Here is a 27,674-nt window from a genome sequence, read left to right on the forward strand (position 1 = left end):
TTTTTTAATTTATTTTGCAATACAATTCAGTTCTACATATCAGCCACGGATTCCCTTGTTCTCCCCCCTCCCGTCCCCCTCACCTTCCCCCCAACCCCCCCCCATTCCCATCTCCTCCAGGGCAAAGCCTTCCCCACAGACTGAGGTCAACCTGGTAGACTCAGTCCAGGTAGGTCTAGTCCCCTCCTCCCAGGCCAAGCCAAACAATCCTGCATAGGCCCCAGGTTTCAAACAGCCAACTCATGCAATGAGCACAAGATCTGGTCCCACTGCCTGGATGCCTCCCAAACAGATCAAGCCAATCAACTGTCTCACCCATTCAGAGGGCCTGATCCAGTGGGGACCCCTCAGCCATTGATTCATAGTTCATGTGTTTCCATTCATTTGGCTATTTGTCCCTGTGCTTTATCCAACCTTGGTCTCAACAATTCTCGCTCATATAAACCCTCCTCACAGGGATCGCCCAATGACAGAGAAATGGAATGAGATCTACATGAACAGCCTGGACATGAGTGGGGGTAATGAAAGGTGAGGGTTGAGGGAAAGAGAGCTTGGGGGAGCGGGAGATCCCAGCTGGATCAACAACAGAGAGGGAGAACAAGGAATAGGAGACCATGGTAAATGAAGACCACATGAGAATAGGAAGAAGCAAAGTGCTAGAGAGGCCCACAGAAATCCACAAAGATACCCACACAACAGACTGCTGGCAATGGTCGAGAGACAGCCCGAACTGACCTACTCTGGTGATGGGATGGCCAAACACCCTAATTGTTGTGCTAGAAACCTCATCCAACTACTGAGGGATCTGGATGCAGAGATCCATGACTAGGCCCCGGGTGGATCTCTGGGAGTCCAATTAGTGTTTTGTATTTTATATGACTGGTATTTTAATACCAGTCACTCATACTATTTGGAGTGTAATATTTGGCTTAAAAGCAACTTTTTATAAAGAATACTGTAGACAAATTTCTAAACAGTCTTATTAAATAAGAAACACAGAGCCAAGTACAGGGGTAAGAGCCGAAGAGATCAGAGCAATAGCGAAGAGCCACTGATTAACCTTAGCTTACTACCACGCCATAGCTCTCCAAGAGAGAGCTTCTTTTTGTCTAACCTGTACTTTTATTGCCTCCCTCTTCTGCCTTCTCATTGGCTCTAAGCCCAGTCATGTCACTTCCTCGTCACTGCCTGCCTATACAGATCTCCAGGTCTCTATAGTTGGTACTGGGATTAAAAGTGTGTGTCACCACTCTTGGCTGTGTCCTTGACCACACAGAGACTCTGCCTGCCATGTGATCGGATTAAGGGCTACCACCACCTGACTTCTGTTTTATGGCTCGCTATGACCTCTGATCTCCAGGCAAACTTTATTTATTAACATACAAATAAAATCACATTTCAGCACAAATAAAATATCATCATAGAATACTAACATACATTGGCAAAAGCATCATAAATATCTTTAAACTCTAGAACAAAATCATGAGTCAATATGCAATCATGCCAATCTTTTTGGCATAAATATCAAAATTCCTGATGTTTTCCATGACTAAGATTTGGGAATATTTTCCAAGTAAACAGAAAAAGCAAGTCTGTTTTCTGCTCCTGAAATACTAACTAACTCTGTTTTCTTGCTTTTTTAATTTAGCTGAGTAGCTTCTTTGATATAAAGCAGGATGGTAAAGATGGAGTAGACGTCAGCAAATGGTCTGCATACCTAAACTCTCTGGACTATGATTTTCTTAATTTCACAGAAGCATGCACTCATGTTTTCTGGATGAGGGTGGCACAGGAAGTGAGTGACAAGAACATGCCTTGCCCGTTCCAGTTAAGTTCTCCAGTATGACAGGAGAGTGAACTGGGATGTTGAGGATACACACAACACCCCGACGTTCAATTCATTTCATCAAGCGCTGCTTGCCTCTTCTGTGCCAGGCATCGGCCAAGTCCTTGAATTCAGGGAGTTGATAAAATGTGTGGTTATTTAGAAGTGGCAACTACAATAGAGAAAATACATGATGTGTTGAAAGCTGTGACAAAGGAGCAAATTAATTGATAAGGAAACATCAATGACCAGGGAGGTATCTCTTACAAGGATTTGGGGAAGGTCAAACGCAGGAACAAGAAGGTGCCCTTGGGTTATCCCTGAAGCACTAGGAGAGGAAGGGTCAGATGAAGACATTGGAATCATGACAAGCTTCCAGTTGTGATAGACGCAATTGCCATTTCATAGTTTATGGAAATCACTCAGAGTAGAGACAAGAAAGATCCTCATGGCATTCCTGGATATGAAACAATGTGCATTTAAAGAACTAATCCCTTCCTCAGGCTCTAATGGCTGCAGAACTCTTAATAAGTCTGAATTCTGTTTGGGACATCACAGTTTAATTTAGCATTTTCCCCTGCTCAGTCCTGCTGAATTTACCCCAGAGAAAACCTCGGAAGACTGTCTAAGGAGCCTCTTGTCCTCTAATATCAGAATTTTAGTATCTCATGTCTCAAAGAACAACCTGGTAATTTGGATGTACAGAGTTTATTGATTAAATGAGAGAAGTAAAACAGCTTCCAATTTTCTAGTTTGAAGCAGTGGTCAAATGTGGCTGTCATTAATTTAGGTACAACACTGTATTTAGTGTTCAAAGACATCAAATTGCAAATTTTAGGTCTGAGACTTAATCAGTGTAACTAATCACAATTAAATGAAAAATGGAAACTGTATGATCATCACCCTAAGTTCAGAAAAAAATGGTTAAATCTGAGATCCATGTTTGGGTCTTTGCATAATATGGATCTTCTTTATGCCACTGACAAAAATCTCTTCAAAAAAATCACAACCAGCATGATGTTTAATGGTGTAAGGCTGATTGCTTATTGTTTAAGATCAGAAACAGACTGATATTCACTCCTGTCTCTTCTATTTCATATTATAATGGAAGGTCTAGATCATGGATTAAGGCAAGAAAATAAGTGAATTTCAGTTACTCAAATTGATAAGAAAGGAGTAAAATGATCTTTGTTTACAACATCATGATGATCTATGTAGGAGAAATACCATGGATTTTAAAAAAACAACTGAATGTGTTAAGCTATGATGCAAGAAAGGTGATCACTATTCAAACTTAACTGCATTTGTGAATGCTAGCAATAAACAAGAAGAGGCAGCATGAATGGAATACATAGCACTCAATAAGTCAAATTCATGGGAACTCTATACATTGAAAATCATACAAGCATGCCAAGAGTAATTAAGCATCCCTAAATAGGGACACATGGTGTTCACAGATGTGGTAACTCCAACAATTATAGGGATGTCATTCATCACCTAAGAGACTTACTAATTTAAAGTGATCCAGTCAATATCCAAGTAGACAGTTTTGAAAATTGTTAAGCTTATTCTAAATATGCATGAGAAATGTAAAGAAAATGTCAAACGAAAAAAAAATGAGAAAAACAGTGTTTGCCTTTTAAAAATTTCTAAAGCTATCTAATTTTAAGGTTTATTATCAAGTAATCAAGAAAATATGGCTTCAATATGAAACAGACAAGTCAATGAGGCAGAATTGACAGGCAAAAATATTTCCACACATACAGACAGTGGGATTTTGCAAGATGTGCAAAAGCAATTCAATGGAGAAATGGCAGCTTTTCTACCAAATTATGCTGAGCAATGGGAACTTCATATACAAAATCATTAAAGTAGACCTATTAATTCCCCATAGATACAAATTAAGTGAAAATATCCACAGGAGACAACTACAATGTGCATTTAAAGAACTAATCCCTTCCTCAGGCTCTAATGGCTGCAGAACTCTTAATAAGTCTGAATCCTGTTTGGGACATCACAGTTTAATTTGGCATCTTCCCCTGCCCAATCCTGCTGACTTTGCCCCAGAATAAGCCATGAAAGACCATCTGAGGAGCCTCTTGCCCTCTAATAGCAGAATTTTAGCATCTCGTGTCTCAAAGAACAAAATCTAAAATAGCAAATAATTGGAAAAAGGCTGTATTTGACAAACCTAGAAAGATGGAGAAGCTTGGGTGACTCTGCTGATATGCACAGATACCACATTATACTGGCAACTCAAACGAGATTAGAGCTACATGACTTTACAAAAAGCAAATAGCTACTGATGGCTTTCCAAACCAACTAAGAATCATCTCTCAAGTACTCACTATTCTGTTTTAAGACAGTTAAAGTTCATCCCAAAGGTCTAAAAATGGTTGCTTTGAGGTCAAATGAAAGCACTGTAGGCTCAGAGAGCTTTGAACATGCCTCTCTGCTACACCTGTGTTTGTAGAGACAGTTGAAGAGTCTGTGGCATTTCTTCTCTACACAAGTGTGCTTGGCTCATCAGAATCTCTGTCATCTGCCCAATAATGTATTCAGAAATGTATGAAATAAATTATAAAAATTGCAATTTCTTCTACATGGCCTGAAGAAATCCATTGAGTTGTACAGACTTGGGATCTGGTTAATTTTGGGTATGATGTTTTTATTTATTTGCAAGAGATTTTAATAACAAAGTTAATAAAATTTCTTAAAAAGACAGCAGGAGGAGCAGAAAGCAGTTGCTCAACAAAGGGGACTGTGACAGTGTCTGTTGACACCACTTGAAATTTGTTTGTTGTGGCTTCATGTGCTCAGAAGTACTGTTGCTGCTCCTTAGACACCATAGCCACCCCGGTCTCCAAATCATAGAATGTAACCTGTCTCCTAATGCCCCCCAGAAACAATATAATCCCTGGTTAGGAACCACTGGATAGTGGGGCAGTGTAGAATTAATATTTATTCTAGAGAGCCATAAAGTCATGATTTGACCTTTGAAATAATACATTCCCATTACTTTGATACAGTATTAACTCAATATAAAACAAGAAAGTTGAAGCAGATAATTTTAAATATCCTTCAAGTCTAAAATGACACAAAGACCACTGTGAGCTGTATTTTAGTGGTAGTGTGCTTGGCCAGTATGCAGGAGCTATCTGGTTGCAGGAAAAATAAAGATGCAGACCGAGCCTGAGGACCTAAGTTTGGTCCCCAAGTCTTACATGATTGAAGGAGAGAACCAGTTCCTGCAAGTTTTCTTCTGACCCCAAACTGGCATACCATGGCACATCCATGCCTGCACAGGGAACATTAATAAGTAAATAAGTAAGTAAATAATATAAATACAAGTTCCATTTCTCAAGGGATGCTTGCTAGCATCATTTCTTGTTGCTGTAAGCCTTTATACACAGCTCATTCTCTGCTGTCTGGTTTGTATGGATACTACACAGGATGCTGGGGACACAGATGCATGTAAAACCTTATCACCCATTCAAATGGTTTGCCAGACTTTCTGGACCCATGACATAAGTGACAGTAGAGAGATTTTTTGGAGCCAGAAGAAAATGTTCTCAATTCCTAAATTTCCCTAACATCCTGTATTTATCCATAAGCGATGTCTGGCACTTTACACCTGCCAATGTCACTTCCAGATGTCTGTGTTCTAAAATTCTTTCCAAGTTCTATGACTATGAAAATGTATCATGATAAATGTTTTGGTTGTACCCAAAGTAAATGCTATTGGAATTCCAAGGAAGAAGCAGCAACAGCCATGAAGAACAGTAAGTACCCACACAAGTGAGCTGAGCCCCTGAGTGTGGGAGAATAAGACTGTGAACTGTGAGCCAAAGTCAGTCTCTTACCAGTTAAGGGAAGCCACAACCTTCCAACCCTGGACCCAGTATTGGTCCCAGATGAAGTGAAACCAACTTTTATACTGTCACCATGACAACTAGTCTATCTCCGATCATTTCTGCCACTTGTTTGGTCTGAAGATAATCATCTCTCTGGAAATGAATAATAAGCTTCTGGAAGTAAATTTCTCTTTTCATTGAGTTGCTCGAGATTGTTGACTTTTAACATGTGCTAAGAATTGTATAAATAGGAATTATTTGGGGTGAATAATACTTTATATTCTCTTTAAATTTGGTTTTAAATGTGGCCTTTAGTGACATTTCCATTAAATCACAGCTTCTGGATACACTTTCTTTTGATCTACATTTCTAGTATAATTATTTTCTACTTGGAAGAAAAAAAAAAACTTTTTATCCAAAATCAGTTTGTTGAGGTTAATGCTGTTATTATTTATGGACGCAGGTGGAACCAAGGGCACTCTCAGCTGGCATGAAGTAGATTTCTATTTTTTTCAAACCCGAGAACACACTGAGGGTTGCTAGTGGAAGTGCTTTGGTAAATATCATCAATTCTGATGACAGATTATTTTCAATAATCCTGGGCAATTTTGTTACACTGCCATTGTGTTTAGGTGATAGCAAATTAAAATGATTAAATGTCTTTATCTCTTTCCTGCAGCTGTTTTAGCAATCCCATAAAATGAGTTTATACTGTCAGCTGTGCCTGTCCAGAAATACATAAATACAGGTAGTATAGTCACTTAAGTGCTCCAGTAGCCAGCATGCTGTACAGGCAATCTAATAGTCCATTCCTAAAGAAAATGTTTTCATGTCTGTTTTTCAATTATTCGGGAAATAGACACATTCATTGTGCTGCATGGTGTCAGGGTCAGCTCACCATATACATTATGGTAAATTACTATAATAGGAGTGCTTGGCATGTCTCATTAGACTGAAAAGGCAAAACAGATTGGATGGAAATAAGGATTCATTCTTCCTTCTCTCCAGCATCCATGCCCTGACTACCACCAGGGGATCTTATTAACCTTTCTTCCATTGTAAATGTTTCCAGGGAGTAGAACTGAATTGAACAAGCTGTGAACTCAAACAAGCTTTTTCTCATTCTGCTGGAGACAAATTTCTCTCCTACGCCATTTAAAGGGAATATTTAATTATAAATTTGGACTTAGTTTTGTTTTAAATATACTTACATGTGTAGTCTTTTCTTCCATTTAGTTATTAACTATTTTTTTTCCTATTCAGCAATCAGATATCCTGCTCTTGCAAGACCTTTGGTACCAAACTTTGTAATTTTCTTCCACCAGTTTTTACTGCATTTTTAAAATAAGCATCATACTTGGCAGTAGACAACCAGGAAACAAGCTCATAGGTCTCAAGGCTTACTATTGCTTAATCACATTGTAGGCTCAGCTCTCTTCCTCTGACGTATACCCAGTTTTCAGTATTTATTTTTCTCTGTACTAGTTTCTTAGAATTAGCTCTAGTGTTTCTTTCTTTTCCAGTGCATTGCTACACATTCTGGTTTTGTCATTTATCTCATTTCTTAACATTTGTCTTAATCTATTTTCTGTTACTGTTTCAGAAGAGCTGAGATTGGGTGATGTACAAACAATACAAGTTCTTTTTGTCTTACAGTTCTGAAGGATGAGAAATTCAGATTTAGTAGCAGTATCTAATGCCATGTCCTGGTGTGGAGGTTAGCAGGGGAGTATGAGTTGCTCATGCAAGAGAGAGATGAAGCCAACGGTTGTTATAACCCTCTCTCAAGAAAGAACAAGTTACTTTCCACATGAACTAACCAAATCTCCAGCAGGACCCTATGACCTCATAAAGGCTCAACCTCTTGACATCTTTTTATTATTAGCAATCAAACTTCAGCATGAGTGTGGGCAGAAACAATCCACATCAGGTCTTGACATCAAACTCTAAATATCCAAACTACACCAGGTAATTTTTTTTTTAAAGTACAACAAGTTTCCAATCTGATTGCATGATTTGGATCCAGCTAATCTGGATCTGGCCTTGCTTCCAGCAAACACATCCCTATATCCAGAGCAAAACTCATTAGAATCTGCTGGGTACTCCAACCAGTTCTGTTTGGTGTTTCCAATCATTCAGCTCTGCTTCCTGAGGGAATTGCTACCAGAGCAGGACACACAGCAGATTGTTATTGGGACCTATTGGAGCAGCCTTCCTTCTAGCCATTTTAAGTAACTATTTCCAAATGACTTTAGATTAGCCATGTGGATCTATGATGCTTAGAGGTGTGAGACTTCCTTATACACTGTGTCCATCATGATCTAGAACATAGAAGAGCAGAATAGCTGAGACTAAACATAGTCAAACTTCACCTACAACTTTTCAGGTAAGTTAATTAATTTGTGTACTTATGAGAGTGTTAAAAACAGATGATCTAGTTAAAGCACCTGCCAAACAGCTGTATATTGAGTATTAAATATATGTTAATAAAAGAAAAACAGAAATGTCAACTTGGTTCAACTATTGATTTGAAGAATTGTGGTTTGGGAAAAACTGTGATATTAGTTTCCTGTGAGGCCTCTATTAACACTTAATCCTGGAGAAAATCTGGATTTAGATTAATCTATGTGTGGGAATGAAAGACAGGAAGGGTAACATGTACTACTCAGTTCTCACAATTTACAGCAATATGGTCATTAGTGTTTCTTTGCAGACATTGAAAATGTCCTCTTCTACTTTGGTACTTGCAAATAAAAACGACTAAAGCAATACTTTAAAATATTGGAAAATGAATGAGTATTTAAGGTTCCAAAAATCATCATTAAGCAAAAACAAATCCTGTGCTCTGTTTTTAATATCAGATGTGCTCTGTTTTTAATATCAGATGCATATAATGTCTTGTATTGTTTAAAGAAAACAAAATATTATTATAGTAGTCTTATATCTACCCAATTGCTTTGAAACAGCATTAAAAATAAATGAGACAAAGAATATTGACAGTCATTTAAAAGATGAGCTATCTTTGGATACTATTGAAGGAAAGCTATTCCCTTTTGTGTAAAGACATTTCCAATAGATGGGTATAACTACTCCCTATGGGTTTGTAGAGCCAAAATACTAGGATCTTGGTTGATATTAATGTTATTTATAAATATATTGTATGTTCTTATCTTTGTGGAGAATGAAATTGTTATGTGTATAATTTGGAGTAGTTATCATTGATCTGATTTAGCCTATGTTTGAAAGGGGAGTCTGTGTTTGATTATATTCAGTTAACTCACCTGCAGGATTCCAAAGGTGATGAAGTAAAGTATGCAGTCCTTGCTGTAAAGGGAGCTATGGATTGCATCGTTAGGGTCTGGAACCAGAGCAATTATTACCAAGTAGACTGAAGTTATATATCCACAAAGAGATTTCAATATGGGACTAGGGAGATCCCATAGTGGGTAAAGCCATGAGAACTGGAGTTTAGATACCCAGAATTTACTTAAATGATGGGTAAGTGTGCTGTAATCTTAACATTTCCACATGTGGTGTGGTACTATGCCTGTGGAGACTTAAACAAATATCTCCTTACTCCAAATAAGTAACTGATGCCAGAACAAAGTAAGGGTACAACAAATTCCAACTTGGTGATGCAATGAGTTTCACTGGGGTTACTACAAATGTATGGGCAAGAGGTTACTTGTAGTAGCCAAAATGTCTCAAGTGCAGATACATCACTCAAAGCCCATCCCAGCATGGGTGACAGCTCAGGCCAGCTGGAAACCTAGAATTCAGTGCATTTCCTTCAGGCAGCTCAGCAGGCTGGGGAGTGCTTTTTTGTAGATGTTCAGTTGATCTGAGCCTCTTCAGGTAAGCCTAGCTGGTTGCTATCTCTTCCAGGCAGGTCAGCTGGTCTGTCTCTCTCAGCAGTCCTTACTACTTGTATATGCTTAGGAATCACTAGAATGCTAGTGATTCTGATCAGTTTCAGGGACTTCTTGAAGCTTTTGACTTGTTTACTTTTTGAACTTAATGAGTTTACTAGCAGGGTAGAATGTTTTAAATCCCTTTAGATGAGCTTCCCTCCAACATAGAGTATTTTATTATGAAGGAAATTGTTATCACCGGGAGGCAGATATAGGGTCCCCTAGACCAAGCTGGTTAGCTAGCTAGATTGAATTGTTGAACACTGGGTTTGAGTGAGAGATTCTACCTGTGAATATATATGGTGGATAGTGATAAAGAATACAGCTGATGTCAATCTTTGGCCTCCATGCACACATATGCAGCTGCACACACAAATGCACACATGACATTACATTGCACATATCACATACTAAAAGAGAAACCTCAGCTTGAGTTTCTATTAGCCATAAGTGATGATATATTTGGCAGACGACATTTTCAATTTTTCTAACTTTTTATTTATATATGCAATGGGAGAAGGCAAATGCTCTTATAAGGATGTTGTCAAATAAAGTAATGTTATTTATAAAAAGTGTTTGGTTAAATGAATTACCTACAGCATTTTAATATGTAAGCATAGTCTATGTACATTCTGACTATATTAGCAGCAGCACAGAAAGTTCCCTTCTGTACTGTTTGGTTGCCATCTGTTTTTTCTTTTCTAATTATTACTGTGCTTATGGTGTTATGTCATACCTTGTGATGTGAAGTTACCAAGAATAATCCCACATACAAGAAGGAGGATATCACATAGATAGCATGCCTAATAAAATGCCCCAAGAATTTGGCAAGGTAAACCTTGATTTTCAAAATACAACTTATTCAAGATGGAAACTGCATTTCCAAGAGACAGTGAATTTCAAGATAGCTCCACACCAGCCATGAACTGTAGTAGGAATTCCAGGACAAAATAAAGACTGAGGGATCCAAGAATTCTGACAAAAGCGACATTTTCATTGGTAGGGGAAGCTTGAAGCTCCAGCTCCCATCACACCTCTTCCTCTCTCTATCTCTGAGGAAGTGATGAATCCAGCTTGAGGACCCTCTGACAAGGCTACTAGAACATGAAATGAAAGCTGTTTTTAATCTTCTCAGTGGACCTGCTTTTCCCTACTTGTCTGGTTACTCATCTATAGGCTCATTCACTCCATTTCTATTAACTACCAAGAATGCTGATGGACTTAAGAGATAACAAAATACATAAGAAAAACTTAGATTTTATTCCCCAAACTTATAGAATGAAGGAGAAAGATACTGAAATTGGTTTTTAAATTGTGATAAGTGAAATGAAAGGGCGAATGTAGGGTGATGTGGATGCATGCAGAAGAGGATATATAAGCCAACAAAAGAAGGAGAGAAGTAAATGGAAAGTATATTATCAAATAAAATATTTATAGAAGTTGGGTTGAGTGGAATGAAATAGAGATGAACTGAGTATTAAGATAATGTTCTAAGAATAGAGTAAAACTGAAATGTATAATCCAACAAGCAAAACTCACAATACAACTAAAAATGTTGTCAGAAAAGCAATGGGGTTGAAGGTTTTGTTGAAAAGATTTAAATTCTATGACTGCTGATGGAGAGCCACAAGAGGATTTTAAAGGTGTTCATGTAAATGGAACACACAGCTTAAAAGGTTCTGTTAGTTAAGAGGCAGTGCACAGACCAGAGATGGATAGAAATAAAGAGAAACCATAGCTTAGTTAGAATCCACTGATACATCTGAAAATGATGCTGCTAGATGAGGGTGGGGTTCTCTAGCTTGTGGCTCACAGATCCTAGAATGTGATCACCTGGGAATAATGAATAATTTAGTTAACTGTTTTTGTTCACGGTCATACTGTGGCAGCCTCTGTGTCAAAAGTGATGGAGTGAAATACTATGTTCATTTGATGAAAAAAAATTCACTCAAATCCTCAATTACAGGTGAACAAACCTGCTATGGGTAGGTTATACTATCATTTAGAATAGCATTACTATTATTTTTCATAGTTCCAAGTTTGTTATATGCAATTGTGTCTAGCTGTTTTTTTCCGGTTCATAACTTAACCTATATTTTCAATGAGCAAATTGATACATCAAGGCATTAAGGAAGGTGATTAAGTTTACTGAGGCTTGTCTCAGTGAATAAAATATGAATTGGTCTGAATCACTTCTGAGTTTATACATTTAAGGAACTGCCAAAACCAACCAAAAAACCTGATAAAAAATTCACTCACACAGGTACATACACACAGAGGTGGGGAGGGGGCTACAAAACAAGAGTTGAACAGAATGGAAATAAAGCACTTCTTTTGGGATTAAATTGTCATGTTTTATGTTCTCAAAACAAAGACAGTAAATATTTAGCAAGGAGAGCTGTTGTTTATTGTGTGATTTCAAGTAACAAGACCTCAAAATCAAGCTTTTAACACTTGACAATGAAAATTAGAGAAAACATCTTAACTGGGTAAAATCAGACCCATCTAGTTGGGATGCAATTAAATAACATTAAATGCATGGTTGGGAGTTCTGGATTCAACATATTTCTGCTCATTACTGAATCTGGAAAGGTAGGTATGTTTTCTTGTGTGTTTGTCAATTCATTAAAAAATCATAAATGTCTATCTCACAGATTGGTATCTGTAGCTTGAGTTTTCCTGCCTAGCCCATAGTCAGAACAAATCTCTCTCACCTGCCAGTCCCACAGCCACTCAGACCCAACCAAGCAAACACAGAGACTTATATTACTTACAAACTGTATGGCCGTGGCAGGCTTCTTGCTAACTGTTCTTACAGCTTAAATTAATCCATTTCTATTAATCTATACCTTGCCACGTGGCTCGTGGCTTACCGGCATCTTCACATGCTGTTTGTCATCGTGGTAGCTGGCAGTGTCTCTCTGACTCAGCCTTCCACTTCCCAGCTTTATTCTCCTCCTTGTCCCGCCTACACTTCCTGCCTAGCCAATGGCCAATCAGTGTTTTATTTATTGACCAATCAGAGCAACACATTTGCCATACAGAACATCCCACAGCAGGTATGAGTATTAACAAACAGTAAGTGCCAACATCTATCCAACTTCACTGAAAAGAAAGGGGTTCTATTGGGAGGTTAATATGAAAATCATGAGGCATGCTGAATCAGGTGCTATAGGCAAATAATGTCATGTACCCAACATCATGAGCAAAAGGAAGAGTAAATATCTACATTCAATCCATAGTAAAGACTTATGTACTACTCTATGGTCACATTTGCATGGATGAGATGTATATTAAAGCAGTTAAATACATATAATACACCAAGAAGGACTCAGATATTTCTGGATTAAATGAAGGAATGAAGATACAGCATACCTACCAAGATAGCCGATCCTTCTTGCCATGGGCTTCAATTGTGAAAAAGAGAGAAACCTCCTCTATGGAGGATCCTCTTAATTAGAACACAAGACTTCAACAGGGAGGCGAACACTATCCCAGATAATGTTATGTAGTTTTAATGTTGAAGAATTTCATAAAGGACAAAAGGACAAAAATAACGAAAAAAATCCTTATATTCAAGTGAAATTTCTTCTCTGAGATCAATGAGATTTGCAGTAGAACACTTCAGATCAGTGACAGATGGGAGAAAATGGGAGGTTACTCAGCATGGGCAACTGAAGTCTCTTATAAATTATTAAAAATGGTGTATCTGCTTCTGGCTCTTTTCTATAGCTGTCTGTAAGTTACTGATTCCATAATATTCTTCTTAATTCATCAGAGGCAACATGATCATTAATTGCAATAAACTCCATTTTGGTGCTGGGCCAGTGCTAAGAACTATGACCTAATATATGTTTTCATTGAACAATACAGCAATCACTTAAACAGATTGTCTCATTTTAGAAAGTTTATCCTGAATAGTCCACTGAGCAAATAACATCATAGTCCCTAACATACTTGGTTAGCACATAGAGATGGAGTCTGAGTTTTCAAATTGGATTTTCTGTTTTCAGTAATATTCAATGATGTTGAGACCCGGACTTGAGCATCCTGTTCTGTTTTAAATATTACCTAGCTGAGTAAGCATCTATATTAATTTTTACCTTTAATATTGAAAAGTCTGTGTAGAAAATTAGTCAGGGAACACCTTCCTAATGTCACCATGCAGGAGTGAAGTATGATGTCTGTCTTCAAAGTTGACTGTTTGTTAAAATATTTTGTGCTGAGTCCACTTGAAAGTTCTAACTTATTATATATGGAAAAGGAGCTTGAGTATAAAGATTTGATAAATGTCTAGGTAGTTGAATATGTTGAGAAGTTTGAGAGCCACTGTGTGTGCTGATGTGTGTAAATGGGGAATGCTAGCACAGGGAGAATGTCCCTTCTCTTCTCCTACTCTCTCCCCTTTTCCTCCTTTCTGGAGACATTTAGCATAATTTTTATGTGCCTATTAGATGCCAGCCAATGTGGTAGGCAGTAAAATTAAATGACAAACAAAAAAGTTCCTAGGTATGAGTTGACAGTTAAATGTGGGCTCCAGGCTTTGACTCTGGTTACACCTGCTCACATGTAAAATCAGCAACAGGAATGTTCTCTCAGTAGTTGACATACAGTCCTCTGTACGTCACACCATGCCTCATGCTATGTTCTTTCTAAAGGGCTCATGCTATGTTGTGTGTGACTGTAATGAGCTTTCACACATCGTTTCTCCCATTTTCAGTGTCTTCCGATGACCTCTTGGCTTCAGTTCAATACTCACTGCCTAGACTTTCATGAAACTTATTCTCCTTCTGTTTCATGTGGTGTGTTCTCATGTACTTGTTTTCCAGTGAGAAAGAAACCAGCAACTAGGAGCTCATCATTGTAGTCCTTAGTAGTTACTTAACACAGTGTTTATTGAACGAATGAAATAATTATGGGAGCCTTTCCTTGTAATGCGTTGCTTCATAAAAGAAAAAACCTAAAACTTAGCGGCTTAAAGCAATCCATTATTTGTGACCTCTTATGATTTCTAAGGTTAACTGGCCTAACCTTCCTTCTGAAAACTCCACTTGGTCGGAATGTTCAAGATGGCTTCTTAGGTTTGGAGTTTTGGTGGAGAAGGACTGCAGGCTGTTTTGGTTGGCACAGAGGGGCCGCTCAGACCCCTCCTCCTGTGTAGCCTCAGATTCATTTGCTTCCTACATAGCCTCTTCACCTGATTTCCTTCTAGTGTCCCCACCCACTCCATCATTGTACACTAAGGTCTTTGCCTTTTCTTGGGTGTTCTCGGGTAGTGGAATTTGTACCCCATGATATGATAGCAGGGATGCTTACCTCTAGCTTTTCATAAGGATATTCCTTATTCTGTTTATACTGATAGGACTGGAGGTGGGATTTTTGTTGCTGTTTGTATTTTCTTTTTAAAATTCTGTATTCCTCATATAGTTTATTTTTGCTGGCACTCTCCCTTTCATTTGAACACAATTTCTTAAATGTGTCAAAATTACCACAAAGTATCCCCATATCTGTTTCATGAAGATGAGCCTGTGGTTAGGGGTGGTACTCTTGTATCTATCTTTCTAATATAATTCACTCCACTTTATTTGGAGTTGATGTCTCTACATGCCACAAACGTATTAGTGAATAGTTGCATGGTTTTCAAAATGAGGGAATTCACATTGATATATATTTAACAATTTTTAGTTGTCTGTACCATCCTCCACATTGAAAGCAAGCTTCACTTCATGCCAGGCATTCTGGGGTTGTGCTTCTGTAGACTCATACATTCTGAAACCTGCTTTCCTATGCTTCTCTTTGATGACATTGATGCATTTGGAGACTACCTGCTTGACAATTCTGTAGAGTGACTGTCAGTTTGGGTTTGACTGACTTCATGTTAATCAGTCTGGACAGGAATCCAACCAAAGTGCTATGTTTTCCATTCCTCCCATCCCTGATGACATTAGCTCTGTTTGATTAGGGTTTTTGCATTGTACATATGTTATTTCTTTTGTTTTCATAAATATTTGATGTAATTAATGTTCTGAGACTACACAACTAAGCTTTTCTTATTTTATGTTTACCCTTTAACATTCCTGATGTTTTTGGCCCGAACGATTTTTTACAAGGTATTTGCCAAATGGCAGTTCCTCCTAGCTTTTCACTCCAAATGTATCAGTTTTCATGTTAGGATGACCATGTCAGACAGGAAGACAGGAACAGGCCAAAGAGGTCTTTGCCTGAGCCCTGTGAGCAACTTGTTGTCATGGTTATATGTAAATAGATTGACACATTCTTGAATAAAACTTTTGACTGACACTTTATGTTTTACTTGGCTGTGATATATATATATATATATGTATGTATGTATATATGTATGTGTGATATTATGATATGTATACACATATATGTGTGTGTATATATATTTATAGTACTTAATATTTTATATACATTGTGCCTCAATATTCAAGCAGAACCCCAGGGAAAAATCAAATAAAGAAACCTCTGACTTATCTGATCTGCCAGGTCACAGAGTGTTGCATTGCATTAGGCTTTCAAAAATGTATGCTACTCTTCATCAAACCACACAACCAATATAGGATTCATTAAATATCACAGGTTCATAACTGCTGATTATAATATTTAAGTGGCCACTAAAAATTAAATTATTTTCAAATGAAAGAATTAAAACCCATGTTTCTTAAAAAGTCTTTTGCTAAACAGGAGCATCTTTTTCTGAAAGATATTTTTCTTTTACATTACATTTATATTCTGAAATTATGTTTTGGAGTTTGAAATGCAGCTTTATTCTAAATGAAAAGAATGAAATTACAGAAACAAGAGTTTGCCACAGAATATGGGATGTAACTTTGCAGCACTCTTATTTTTGAAGAAACAACTGCACCCCAGACAGCTAAGTCTTCCAGTCCCAAACTGAAGGTGTGTTTTGTAAATGCCACATTCACCCTAAAAACCTTTTCCTTCAGCACCTCAGACATGGAGTACGAGTCTGCTTAACTACGTAGCAAGGAGACAGACAGGTCATCCTTCTGACACCGCACGTCAGTTGCCTACACATCTAGGCTTCTGATATCTTCAGAGCTTCACTTTCTTACAGGTCGTCCTCCTCATCTGGGAGGGCAGTGGTCTGTGCCACCTCCAAGTCACGCTCGTATTGCACTGCTAACGCTGGGTCCATGACCACCTCAGGTGGGGCTAGGGCTGGCATGGCAACAAACTCCAAGTTTGGGTCTCCAGTGAGTCTTTTGGAGAGCCAGAGGAAGGGCTTCTCAAAGTTGTAGTTGCTTTTAGCTGAAATGTCATAGTACTGAAGGTTCTTCTTGCGGTGGAAGACAATAGACTTCGCCTTCACTTTCCTGTCCTTAACATCCACTTTGTTGCCGCACAGCACAATGGGAATGTTTTCACACACCCGCACCAGATCTCGATGCCAGTTGGGCACATTCTTGTAAGTTACTCTTGATGTTACATCGAACATTATAATGGCACCTTGGGCTTGGATGTAATAGCCGTCTCGCAGGCCTCCAAACTTCTCCTGACCAGCAGTGTCCCAGACGTTGAACTTGATGGGCCCTCTGCTGGTGTGGAACATCAGGGGGTGTACCTCCACACCAAGGGTGGCCACATACTTCTTTTCAAATTCACCAGTCAAGTGGCGTTTTACAAACGTTGTCTTCCCTGTGCCTCCATCACCCACGAGGACAAGCTTGAATTGGACCGGAGGCTCTCCCTGCGCGGCCATGGCCTCAATCCTTTCAGAAGTGTCTCCGCACCTGTCCCACTGAGGAAAAATGGGGAAGCACAATTCATAAGCTGACAAATTTTGCATATCATTAGAAAATATTTATGAAACAAACATTGACTTAAAACGAGGAAGTACTTCTAGATTTAAATAGGCAGTCACCCTCTGACTTCAAAATGTACCTTGACTTACAAGTGTTGGCAATCTTAATAACTTAGTTGGTTGTTCTCCATCGGCCTCTTTGTCCCGGTGAACTCTGGCCTGGTTTCACTACCTTGCCTGCTTGGGGCTGATTCTACAGATGCATCATCGCAGATCTGTGCACTAGACTTCAGGAGAGTTTGCTGGAGAGGGGAGCTTTATTTCTTCCTTGAATCACAGGGGGTCCAAGAGAGGGGTGGAGAGGGAGGAGAAGGGAGGGAAGAGGGGAAGTAGGGGAGTAGAGAGAGGAAGGGAAAAGGGAGAGGGGAGAGGTGAGAAACAGAATGTTAGAAGCTCTTACATTCTTCACCGATGACATCATAATCCATAGAGAAGACAGCAGAGCCTTGTCTTGCTTCTGGCCCCAGCTGGAAGGCATTTTCACAGAGTAGAGTTTGTGTAACATTTTACTAATATGAAAAAGGATCAGCCATTTTTTCCTGTAGACTTGGGACTGTTTGGGCTGGAATTCCCAATGACCTACTTGAACATACTACCTTTCTAACAAAATGTTCCATGTCTTAGCCAGAGATCTCTATACTCTGACTGGCTGGACACGTTCAGGTTTTCCTGTTCACTCCTCCAAAGCCATTCCGTTGCATATGATCTACACTGTGTATTTAGTGGATCTACAAAATACCATTCCTGAGACAGAATGTAGAGCTCTACTCTCTGGCTACCCTACCAGGGCAGGATAGCTGCAGCAATCTCCAAGGTTCAACTCAATCACTGTCAGTTTTACTCATTCCAGCTTTCACCAGGGTTCTAATTGCTTCCCTTTGCACACATCTTCACAACTAGCCCTTTCACTAAACTATCTAGAAAAGCTCACCATTAAGAAATAGACTGTGTGGGTGTGGCCCTTTGTTGTCTTCTTCCTGCGAAGCCCATGGTACAAGTCTCCAGTGAACTATGGTGCAGGTTCCCGATCACCACCCTGGATCCTGGTATGCTTTTCTGTTCCTTGTGAAGCAGATGATGCTTATTTTATTGAATCATGCAAAAATAATCTTCATAATATTATTCAAAGAGGAATTTAGGGAATGGAATTCAGGTGATATTTAATACTTATTTTTAAAAAAGTTATTTGCTGCCCACTTGACTTTAAACTTGGTAAAACTTTTACAGGCAGAAATATGTTTTCACTCAAATGCAAATTTAATAAAATGCTTTTAGAATATGTTGTTGGCAGACAGAACAGGAACACTCGTGAGGCTCTTTAGAGATAATCTTCTTTGGATAAATGGTTAAGTACTGGGATGGATATCACAGGCAAGGGCTAGCCTCATTTGTTTTACTGGTACTGCTTCATTTAAGCAAAATGTCTTTTTATATCTCAGGCAATTAGGTAATGAACTAGAAGAATAGCTGAAAGGAAAAAGAAGATTAGAGAGTCATTCCAGTGAAGTTGGGAAGGATGGATATTTAGCATATTCTAGGATTCATTAGTCTTAAAGTCTATTACTATAAGATGCAGAATTGTAGTCATGTAAATTCATTTATTATACTTAAATAAATCAAGAAAGGATTGTTTTCAAAACTGCCAGATGTTCTGAATTTCTCTTGTGGCGATATAAATCTTTAGCTACAGGAAACATATGTGAAAAACACACACTTGTTTGAGTAAGCCAGGAACAGTTCATCAGTGAAGTACTGGGAATAATGCATCAGCAGACAAAAAGGCTGCCAATTCTGTTTAGAATCATAACCCAGCTCCCTAAGCAATACCATATATTGTTATAAGTAGGTGCATTGTGAGTTGCGTGCATAAAGACCTTGTAGATGCTAACTGACACCCTGAGGAGAAGATGTTCATTTGCTGCATACATTTGTACTTAAAGTTTGCTGGAATATCTGTAACAGCATTTTTATTTTTGCTGGGATGATGAGTTAAGGGACCCTGGGTTAAGAGCCAGGGTCTCATTCTGAAGTCTAAGCTGGCCTGGAACTTATTACATAGCCTAGGCTGGCCTTGAATTTGTGGTAATCCTCTGCATTGGCCTCCTGAGCACTTGAGATCACAGGTGCTAGCCACTGTGTGTGTGTTTGTGTGAGTGCATGCCACATGTGTGTAGGTGTCCAAGGAAGCCAGCATAGTATATCTGATCCCCTGAACTGGCATTCTAGACAGTTACTAACCACTTAGTATGAGTTCTGGAAAGTGCACTGTAGTCCTGTGGCAGGGCACTGAGTACTTCTGAGACTGAGCAATTTCTATAGCTTCAAAAGTTGATTTTTTAATCTAAAATTAAAATTTGAGAATTTCATACAGTATAGTTTGACTCTGTTCTGCACCCCCCACTCCTCTCTTTAACTTCTCCCAGATCCACCCCCTCTCCCTATTCCACCCTTTCTAGTTTCTTCTTTTCCCCCTCCCCATTCATATAACCTTCTTAGTCCACCTTGTGCTGCCCACAAACTCTTGAGTGTGGGGTCATCCTCTACAGCATATTCAACATAGAAGACACTGTAGGTAGAGTTTTCCTGCCTGGCCCACAGTCAGGGCAAATCTCTCTCACCTGCCAGTCCCACAGCCGTCAGACCCGACCAAGTAAACACAGAGACTTGTATTGGTTTCAAACTGTATGGCCGTGGCAGGCTTCTTGCTAACTGTTCTTTCAGCTTAAATTAATCCATTTTTATAAATCTATACCTTGCCACATGGCTCGTGGCTTACCGGCATCTTCATATGCTGTTTCTCATCGTGGCGGCTGGCAGTGTCTCTCTGACTCAGCCTTCCACTTCCCAGCTTTATTCTCCTCCTTGTCCCGCCTACACTTCCTGCCTAGCCAATGGCCAATCAGTGTTTTAATTATTGACTAATCAGCAACACACTTGACATACAGAACATCCCACAGCACTTCCCCCCTTTTTTTTTAAAAAAAAAAAAAGGAAGGTTTTAACCTTAACAAAGTAAAATTACATATAATTTGGGAATTTGGGCGTAGCTTCTCTTACTACTTCCTGCTGGAGGGGGGCGCTGTATCTTATGGGGAAACAAAGAAAATTTTAGGATTATGGAATAGTCCATGAGGGTGTATCGTCTGAGCCAGTTGCCTTCAAACCGTTCTGGATGTTGGATCATCTGGGCCATGGTGTCATAGGAGACCTTTCAGGGGGTCTTGGCTGGTCAAACCTGATGTATCTTAATCTGGAACAAATCCATAGCCTTTGGCTTTCTGTGGGAACAAAAGCAGAGTCTCCTTTCCAAAGTAACATATCCTTATATCCAAATTTTGAAGTCAAGGTACCTTTAAAATATACATTTTGGCATAACTCAACAGCTTTTACAATCAAATATTTTTCTGCAATTAAAAGTCCCAAAGACAACACAATGCAGATTCTCTGTGTAATATCCATTTTTACGTGGCTTATTTTTTATACTACCTTTACTGTCTCTTTAAAGACTTTATTTTTTAAAACTATGTATTTATTTCTATAACTCTATATATCATCTTTTTTGTCTCTTTCAAGCCTACGTATCTTTTACACACATTTTAAACTATTACATCTGAATCTGTCTTATTGTGTATCTATTGCTTTAAACTGCAGCAGCTGTGGCTGCTGGATCCACCCACCTCAGCTTCCCAACATGGCCATGGTTTACCGCCAGCTCTGGGAGCTATCGGGGGTCTATGCTTTTAGCCAAGCAGCGTGTAGCCCAGAAACCTCCCCTTTTGCTCTGCACCAGCAAAGGCTAAATCCACCATGCAGCTCAAAGTGCCACTTGCAAAGGCCTCATTCCCGCCATAGGCAGGTCGAGCGCGCACGCTAGGAACCCACCAGTAGCTCAAACCAGCAGCTGCCGCTCATTTGAGAGAGACAATTAGGAACTGTTTTTAGCTCCGTTTTAGAATCTTTTCTCAGGTTTTTAGGTGGAAACTCTTGCCACCACGTTGGACGCCATTTGTAGGTAGAGTTTTCCTGCCTGGCCCACAGTCAGGGCAAATCTCTCTCACCTGCCAGTCCCACAGCCGTCAGACCCGACCAAGTAAACACAGAGACTTGTATTGGTTTCAAACTGTATGGCCGTGGCAGGCTTCTTGCTAACTGTTCTTTCAGCTTAAATTAATCCATTTTTATAAATCTATACCTTGCCACATGGCTCGTGGCTTACCGGCATCTTCACATGCTGTTTCTCATCGTGGCGGCTGGCAGTGTCTCTCTGACTCAGCCTTCCACTTCCCAGCTTTATTCTCCTCCTTGTCCCGCCTACACTTCCTGCCTAGCCAATGGCCAATCAGTGTTTTAATTATTGACTAATCAGCAACACACTTGACATACAGAACATCCCACAGCAAGACACTGCTACCCCCTTAAAGAAAACTGACTCTCCCTACCCCAAGAAGCTACCAGCTGTCAGTATTGGCCATGCCAGTGTGGGGACCTGTGAGCCCCTTCCTCTCCCATGATGGATTGTTGACTGGCTTAATTTTGTGCAGGCAAACACAGCTGCTGAGAGTTCTTAAGTGCAGTGGTCCTGTCAAGTGCAGAAGACATTTGTTACACTCTGATCCTACCCAACCTCTGCTCTTAAAATTTCTGACCCCCTTTTTTATGATAGTCCCTGAGCCTTTTTGTTGGGGAATGATATAGGTAAATAGGTAGATGTTCCATTTGTGGCTGAGAACCCCACTGACAGTTACTTAATGCAGGAAATACAAGGGTTACTGATGAAAGAACTATTTATTAAAGGATTATATTGGAGGGAACAACTCACTAATGCAGGATAAAGCAGATTCAGCCCCAGAGTCCTGGATGGCTGAGAATTGGTCCCACACTGCTTCACAATGCCTAATTTGGTCCCTATTATCCAAGATCATGAGAGAGAAGAGACCCGGGTACGTGCTCCCCAGGCTAGCCAAGAGGCCACTTGGGACCGGTACCCCAAAGCCATAGGTAGAATGCATACCCACTACAGTTACTCTCTGCAAAAAGCTGGTTTCTTAATGAAAGGAGAAACAAGACCTGGTGTAATTCAGTGGTGTAGTGTGTGGGTGTCATGTGTAAACCCTTGAGCTAATCCCCAGCATTGCAAGTAATGGTGATGGCAATAATAATTATTTTATAAAAGAAAAATGTGAGCGATTCAGAAAAGCTCTGCAAAGGCTGTCCTGGTTTGTTCTCTGTTGCTATATAAACACCATGACCAAAACCAACTTTTTTGGGGAAAGGGTTTATTTCACTTTACAGCTTATTGTCCATCACTGAAGGAAGTCAGTCAGGGCAGGCACTCAAAGGAGGAATTTGGAGGCAGGAACTGAAGCAGAAGCTGTAGAGGAGCACTGCTTACTTGCTTCCTTCCCATGGCTTGCTCAGCCTGTTTTTTTTAAAGAACCTGGGATCACCTATTCAGGAATGGCACTGTCCCCTGTGGGCTAGATCTCTTCATTTGCCCCACAGAAGGACAACATCCACACAGCTCACTGAATGTAGAGAGGTTGAGCTGGCACCTACATGGAGCCTTCCCCTGTGGTGGTATTGTGTTCCCCAAAATATTGTGTACCTTAATAAACTTATCTGGGGTCAGAGAACAGAAAAGCCACAAGATACTTAGGCTAGAAAATGTTAGCACACGCCTTTAATCCTAGCATTCCAGAGACAGAAATCCCTCGGGATCTCTGTGAGTTCAAGGCTGCATTGGAAACAGCCAGGCATGGTGACTCATGCCTTTAATCCCAGAAAGCAGCCTTTAATCCCAGGGAGTGGTGGTAGAAAGCAGAAAGGTTTATAAGGCGTGAGGACCAGAAACTAGGAGCATTTGGCTGGTTAAGCATTTGGCTGGTTAAGCTTTCAGGCTTCTAGCAGCAATTCAGCTGAGAGCCATTCGGATATGAGGACACAGAGGCTTCCAGTCTGAGGAAACAAGACCAGCTGAGAAGTTGGCCAGGTGAGATAGCTGTGGCTTGTTCTGTCTCTGATCTACCAGCATTTTAGAAAACTTTCATTTCCACAGTTCAACATGAAAATAGATGATCTTTTGTGTGTGCTGGTTAGCTAAAATTGTTAACTTGATGCAACCTAGAAACTTCTAGGGAGAGAGTCTTAGTGAGGAATTGACTAGATCAGGTTGGCCTGTGGGCATATTTGTGGGGTACTTACTTGATAATTTAATGTAGGGTGACTGAGATAACTATGGACAGCATCATTCCCTAGGCAGAAGATCCTGAATAATAAAGGAGAAAGGAAAAGCTAAAAAGCAGCAGGAAGGCTGTGTAGTACTTTTGCTTCTCTCTGTTCTTGGCAGAGGATGTTCTGTGGGTAGTTATTAAGTTCATTTCTGTTTTAACTGCTCATCAGTCATGGACTATGATGGTTTGAATGATAATGGTCCCCATAAGTTCCTATGTTTGAATATTTGGTCCCTAGTTGGTGGAATTGTTTGTAGAAGGATTAGGAGATGTGGCCTTGTTGGAGGAGGTTTGTCATTGGGAGTGGACTTTGAGGTTTCAAAAGCCCATGTCAGGCCCAGTGTTTCTCCCCTCCCCCACTCCGTGCCTCCAAGTTGCTCTTAGTTATATTGTTCCAGCATCAAGCCTGCCTGCCTGTTTCCATGCTCACCAGAATATTGGTAATAGATTTACCCTCTAAAGATGTAAGCAAGGCCCCAATTATTTATAAGTTGCCTTGATAATGTCACCCTTACAGCAATGGAAAAGTAACTAAGACTTGGACTTTAACCTGGAACTGTAAGCCCAGTATGTTCCTTCCTCCTGTAAGTTGTCGTTTGGTCAGGGTAACTTTTCACATCAACAGAAGTGCAACTAGATCCAATGAAATGATTTGAGGTGTTACAGATGATTCAATAAACTAATATTTCTCTGGAGGTGTCTATGACCACCACGGCCAGCAGAGTTCTACAGACGGGAAGGTAACTTTATTCAACACTACTAAGCAGTGGATGTTAGTTCAAATGTTGCGAGTCTGACCCTGAGAAGTTTATTTTAGACATATTTAAGCACAGCACAAATTGGTGAAAACTTTCCTGGTGATAATTAATACAATCCTGTGTACATAATACATAAATCTTGAGGAACAAAGTAAGGTAAATAGAGATTGGGCATGACTACACGAAACTCTTTGTAAAGTACATCTGAAATCTTCCAAAAGGTGGGTTCTTTAGATTGACAAGCTCATGATAAGGGTCTTGGGAATGATATGGTGTGTTCTTGGCTGTGCAGATAGTGCAAAGTCACTAGGTTATTAACCATGTTGGTTTCCAGACTTCTGGGCAAATAAGAGATAATACATTCCTTCCTTTGAAGGAGCAACCCTGTGTATTTAACATCCCAAGTTCCTCTAATATTTATCTGTGAGGACAAGGACCTCTGTAACACCTATAATTTTACAATTGATCAAAATCATACTCTAATGAAAATGTTATTCAAAGTACAGGGGAAACCATATGAAAAGTTCATGAATTTGGATTCAGGTTCTATTTTTCTTAATAAACTTTTAAAAAGCTATCATTTACTAAGTTTGTATATACTACCATAAAGACTCTTCACAATTATATGAATTATTTAAAAGTTATTCCTCTTTTCTACATACATGTTTGAGTGAAGCTTGGTTTTCTTTACATACTAAAAACATGATGCAGTATATTGAACATGGATGTTGATGCCATTGTCTAGATTTTTTATTTATTAGATAGCAAAGATATTCTCAAATATAATGTCACTATATAACTAAATATTTACTTCAAAAAGTTAGCTATTTTTCATAAAATGTATCTCCAAGGATAAGTTTTTTAAATGCCTATTCATTTTATTTTAGCTGTATATATGTGAGCCTGCATGAGTTTATGTGCTCCACATGTATACAGGTACCCACAGAGGCCAGAAGAGGATATTATGCCTTTTGAAACTAGAGTTATAGTTGAGCCACCCGTTATGGATTCTGGGAGTCAAACCTGGGGCCTCTACAAGAGCAGTGCATGCTCTTAACCACTAAGTCATCTCTCCAGCCCTTAAAGGATAAGCTTTTAATGGATTTTGTTCAGACATTTAAAAATAAATCTGCTCATAAATATAGCAATCCCATTCATAAATTACAGTTTTAATATTAAATGAAGTAGCATCAGTAGGTGCAATTTGCATAAAAGCTTTTTAAGGTCCTTGATACTTCCTGAGCAAGAGTTACTGGGAAAGTAATTGAGGACTGAAGTTCTAGTTCAGAGGCATTTTTAAACCTTTTTGGCAGCTACTGTTGTCTGTCTATCAAGGACCATGCGGCTTATACTTTTTAGATAATAGCTTTCAGCCATATGGGGCTCAACTGATCATACACTCAAACACAGGGATGATTAATTTTAGAGATGAAAGTTTACAGTGTTCTTTAAATTAAAGTACTTCAGCTGTCCTAGCTCTATTGTTCACACCAGTATGTTCTGCTTTTTGATGAGCTAGGATGGAAATGTAGTTTATTTTAGATACAGTAAAACCCTTTAAACTCTTTTTTTTTGTACATACAAAATAGAAACTTCTAGGAGACATTCAGAAACAACCACAGTTATGCCAGAATAATCTTAGATAATTATATACTACTTAAATCAATACACATTTACAGGGAACTAGATGCTGGCATGCCCATAAAAATGTGGAGAATACTGAAGATGTGGCATGTGGCTTTGGATCCTGAGTGGAGTGTTAATGGAGCAATAGATATTAATAAAAAAGTTGTGAATATATTGCTATTTTCCTGTATATCTCTTTTAGTATATTTTAAAGCAAGTATAACATTTCTAAATCCTTTTAGTTAGCAAGACGGTGTGAGTGGGAGATGGTTTTTGAAAGGACACATAAAGTCAGAGCACAAATGCACCAGTGCACTGTACCAGTTCTGAGTTTTGATACTGAGCAGAGCACCTAGATTAGAATCCATATAAATGTTGAGTTGAATTATTAGGCATGTAACATCATCAGCACATAGTAGGTACTCAACAAGTAGAAGTTCTTTTCCTTCTAATGAAATTTGATGCTGAATAAGTTTCCTTCCTAGTGAAAGGTATTAGTTATATAATCACTTTCCATTCTAGAAAAGGAACAAATAAACCAATCCTCAGATATCTGCAAATATTGTATAGATAGAAAATTAAAAATTAATTCAATTTTCCCTTTGCAATATTTCTTCATGTGGAAAAGTATTTTTCTCCTATGGATGAAAGTAAATGTCATATACTAATCTTTGTAAACTTTAGTGAGCTCTTTAAATAGATAAATTGCATTTTAACTGACTCTAGTTAAATATCCTTGACTTTTGATATACCCTTTAAAATGATATGAAATCATACCAATCTCAGAGAACAAGATAAGAATGAATAAGACACAATAAAATAGACAAAGTTTAATGAGATGACATTTTATTTTATTTATACAACCCATAATTTACAATTTGGAATATAGATTAAAAGACACAGGCATCTCAGGGTGGGGATTTCATTAAAATTAATACAAATGAAACGAAATTAGATGGGGAACTTCTGTTTGTATTTAATGCCTATTTTTATCTCTCTTCTGATGGGGCTATTTGCAATCTTAAAATATACTGGACTAGGGATTTCTGTTTTAAACTGTACCATGTCACAGTAGCTGACTAGTTCTTTAGGTGTGTGAGTGAATGTGTATGTGTTGTGAGAGTCCCCTCCCACTGTAGATGTAAACAATGCCTACCTACTCTTTCTAAGGTTCCCCAAACAATCAAAGTGTGACTTTACCAAGTTCACACTGTGCAACTAATAGGTTTATTGGGCTTAGTTACCTAGCACAGATGAGGAGTTACTGTCAGGAGTGAGAGTGTCCCCAAAGCAGCTGTGTTTGAAGTTGTGTACCAGCACAGATGATGGCTTCTCCATGACCACATAGATGAATCTCCCTTCCCTTGTTAGCCTTCCCAGCCTATGTATGCTGGCAGCTTCTACTTCCTGAGACCCACTAAGTCACAAGCTTTTAGGGAGGAATTACATACAAATGGCTTGGAAACTCAGATGAGAGTAAAAAACCTCTTCCCATTCTTTCCTTCTATGAGGAAATGTCAGCAACCCAAAGCCAGATGGTGAAGGACTCTATACATAGACACTCGTGATCTCATCGAGATGGTAGCTACTTGACTTGGAGGACAGTTTCTATAACTGTATATAG

General features: G+C 39.0%; 1 protein-coding gene across 1 annotated transcript; it reads right to left on the minus strand.

Moving 5' to 3' along the window:
- Positions 1-16,683: 16,683 nt before the first annotated feature.
- Positions 16,684-17,334, minus strand: LOC128096208 (GTP-binding nuclear protein Ran-like). The gene has a single exon (XM_052715469.1). The coding sequence runs from the start codon at positions 17,332-17,334 to the stop codon at positions 16,684-16,686; it is 651 nt and encodes a 216-aa protein (XP_052571429.1).
- Between the last annotated feature and the right edge of the window lie 10,340 nt (positions 17,335-27,674).

The sequence above is a fragment of the Peromyscus californicus genome, unplaced genomic scaffold (assembly GCF_007827085.1).
Source record: "Peromyscus californicus insignis strain IS unplaced genomic scaffold, ASM782708v3 Scaffold_5__1_contigs__length_169319896, whole genome shotgun sequence".
In the NCBI taxonomy this organism is placed as follows: domain Eukaryota; kingdom Metazoa; phylum Chordata; class Mammalia; order Rodentia; family Cricetidae; genus Peromyscus; species Peromyscus californicus.

Excerpts from the sequence above, each read along its gene's own strand:
- LOC128096208 (XM_052715469.1), bottom strand. The coding sequence starts at position 17,334 with ATGGCCGCGCAGGGAGAGCCTCCGGTCCAATTCAAGCTTGTCCTCGTG.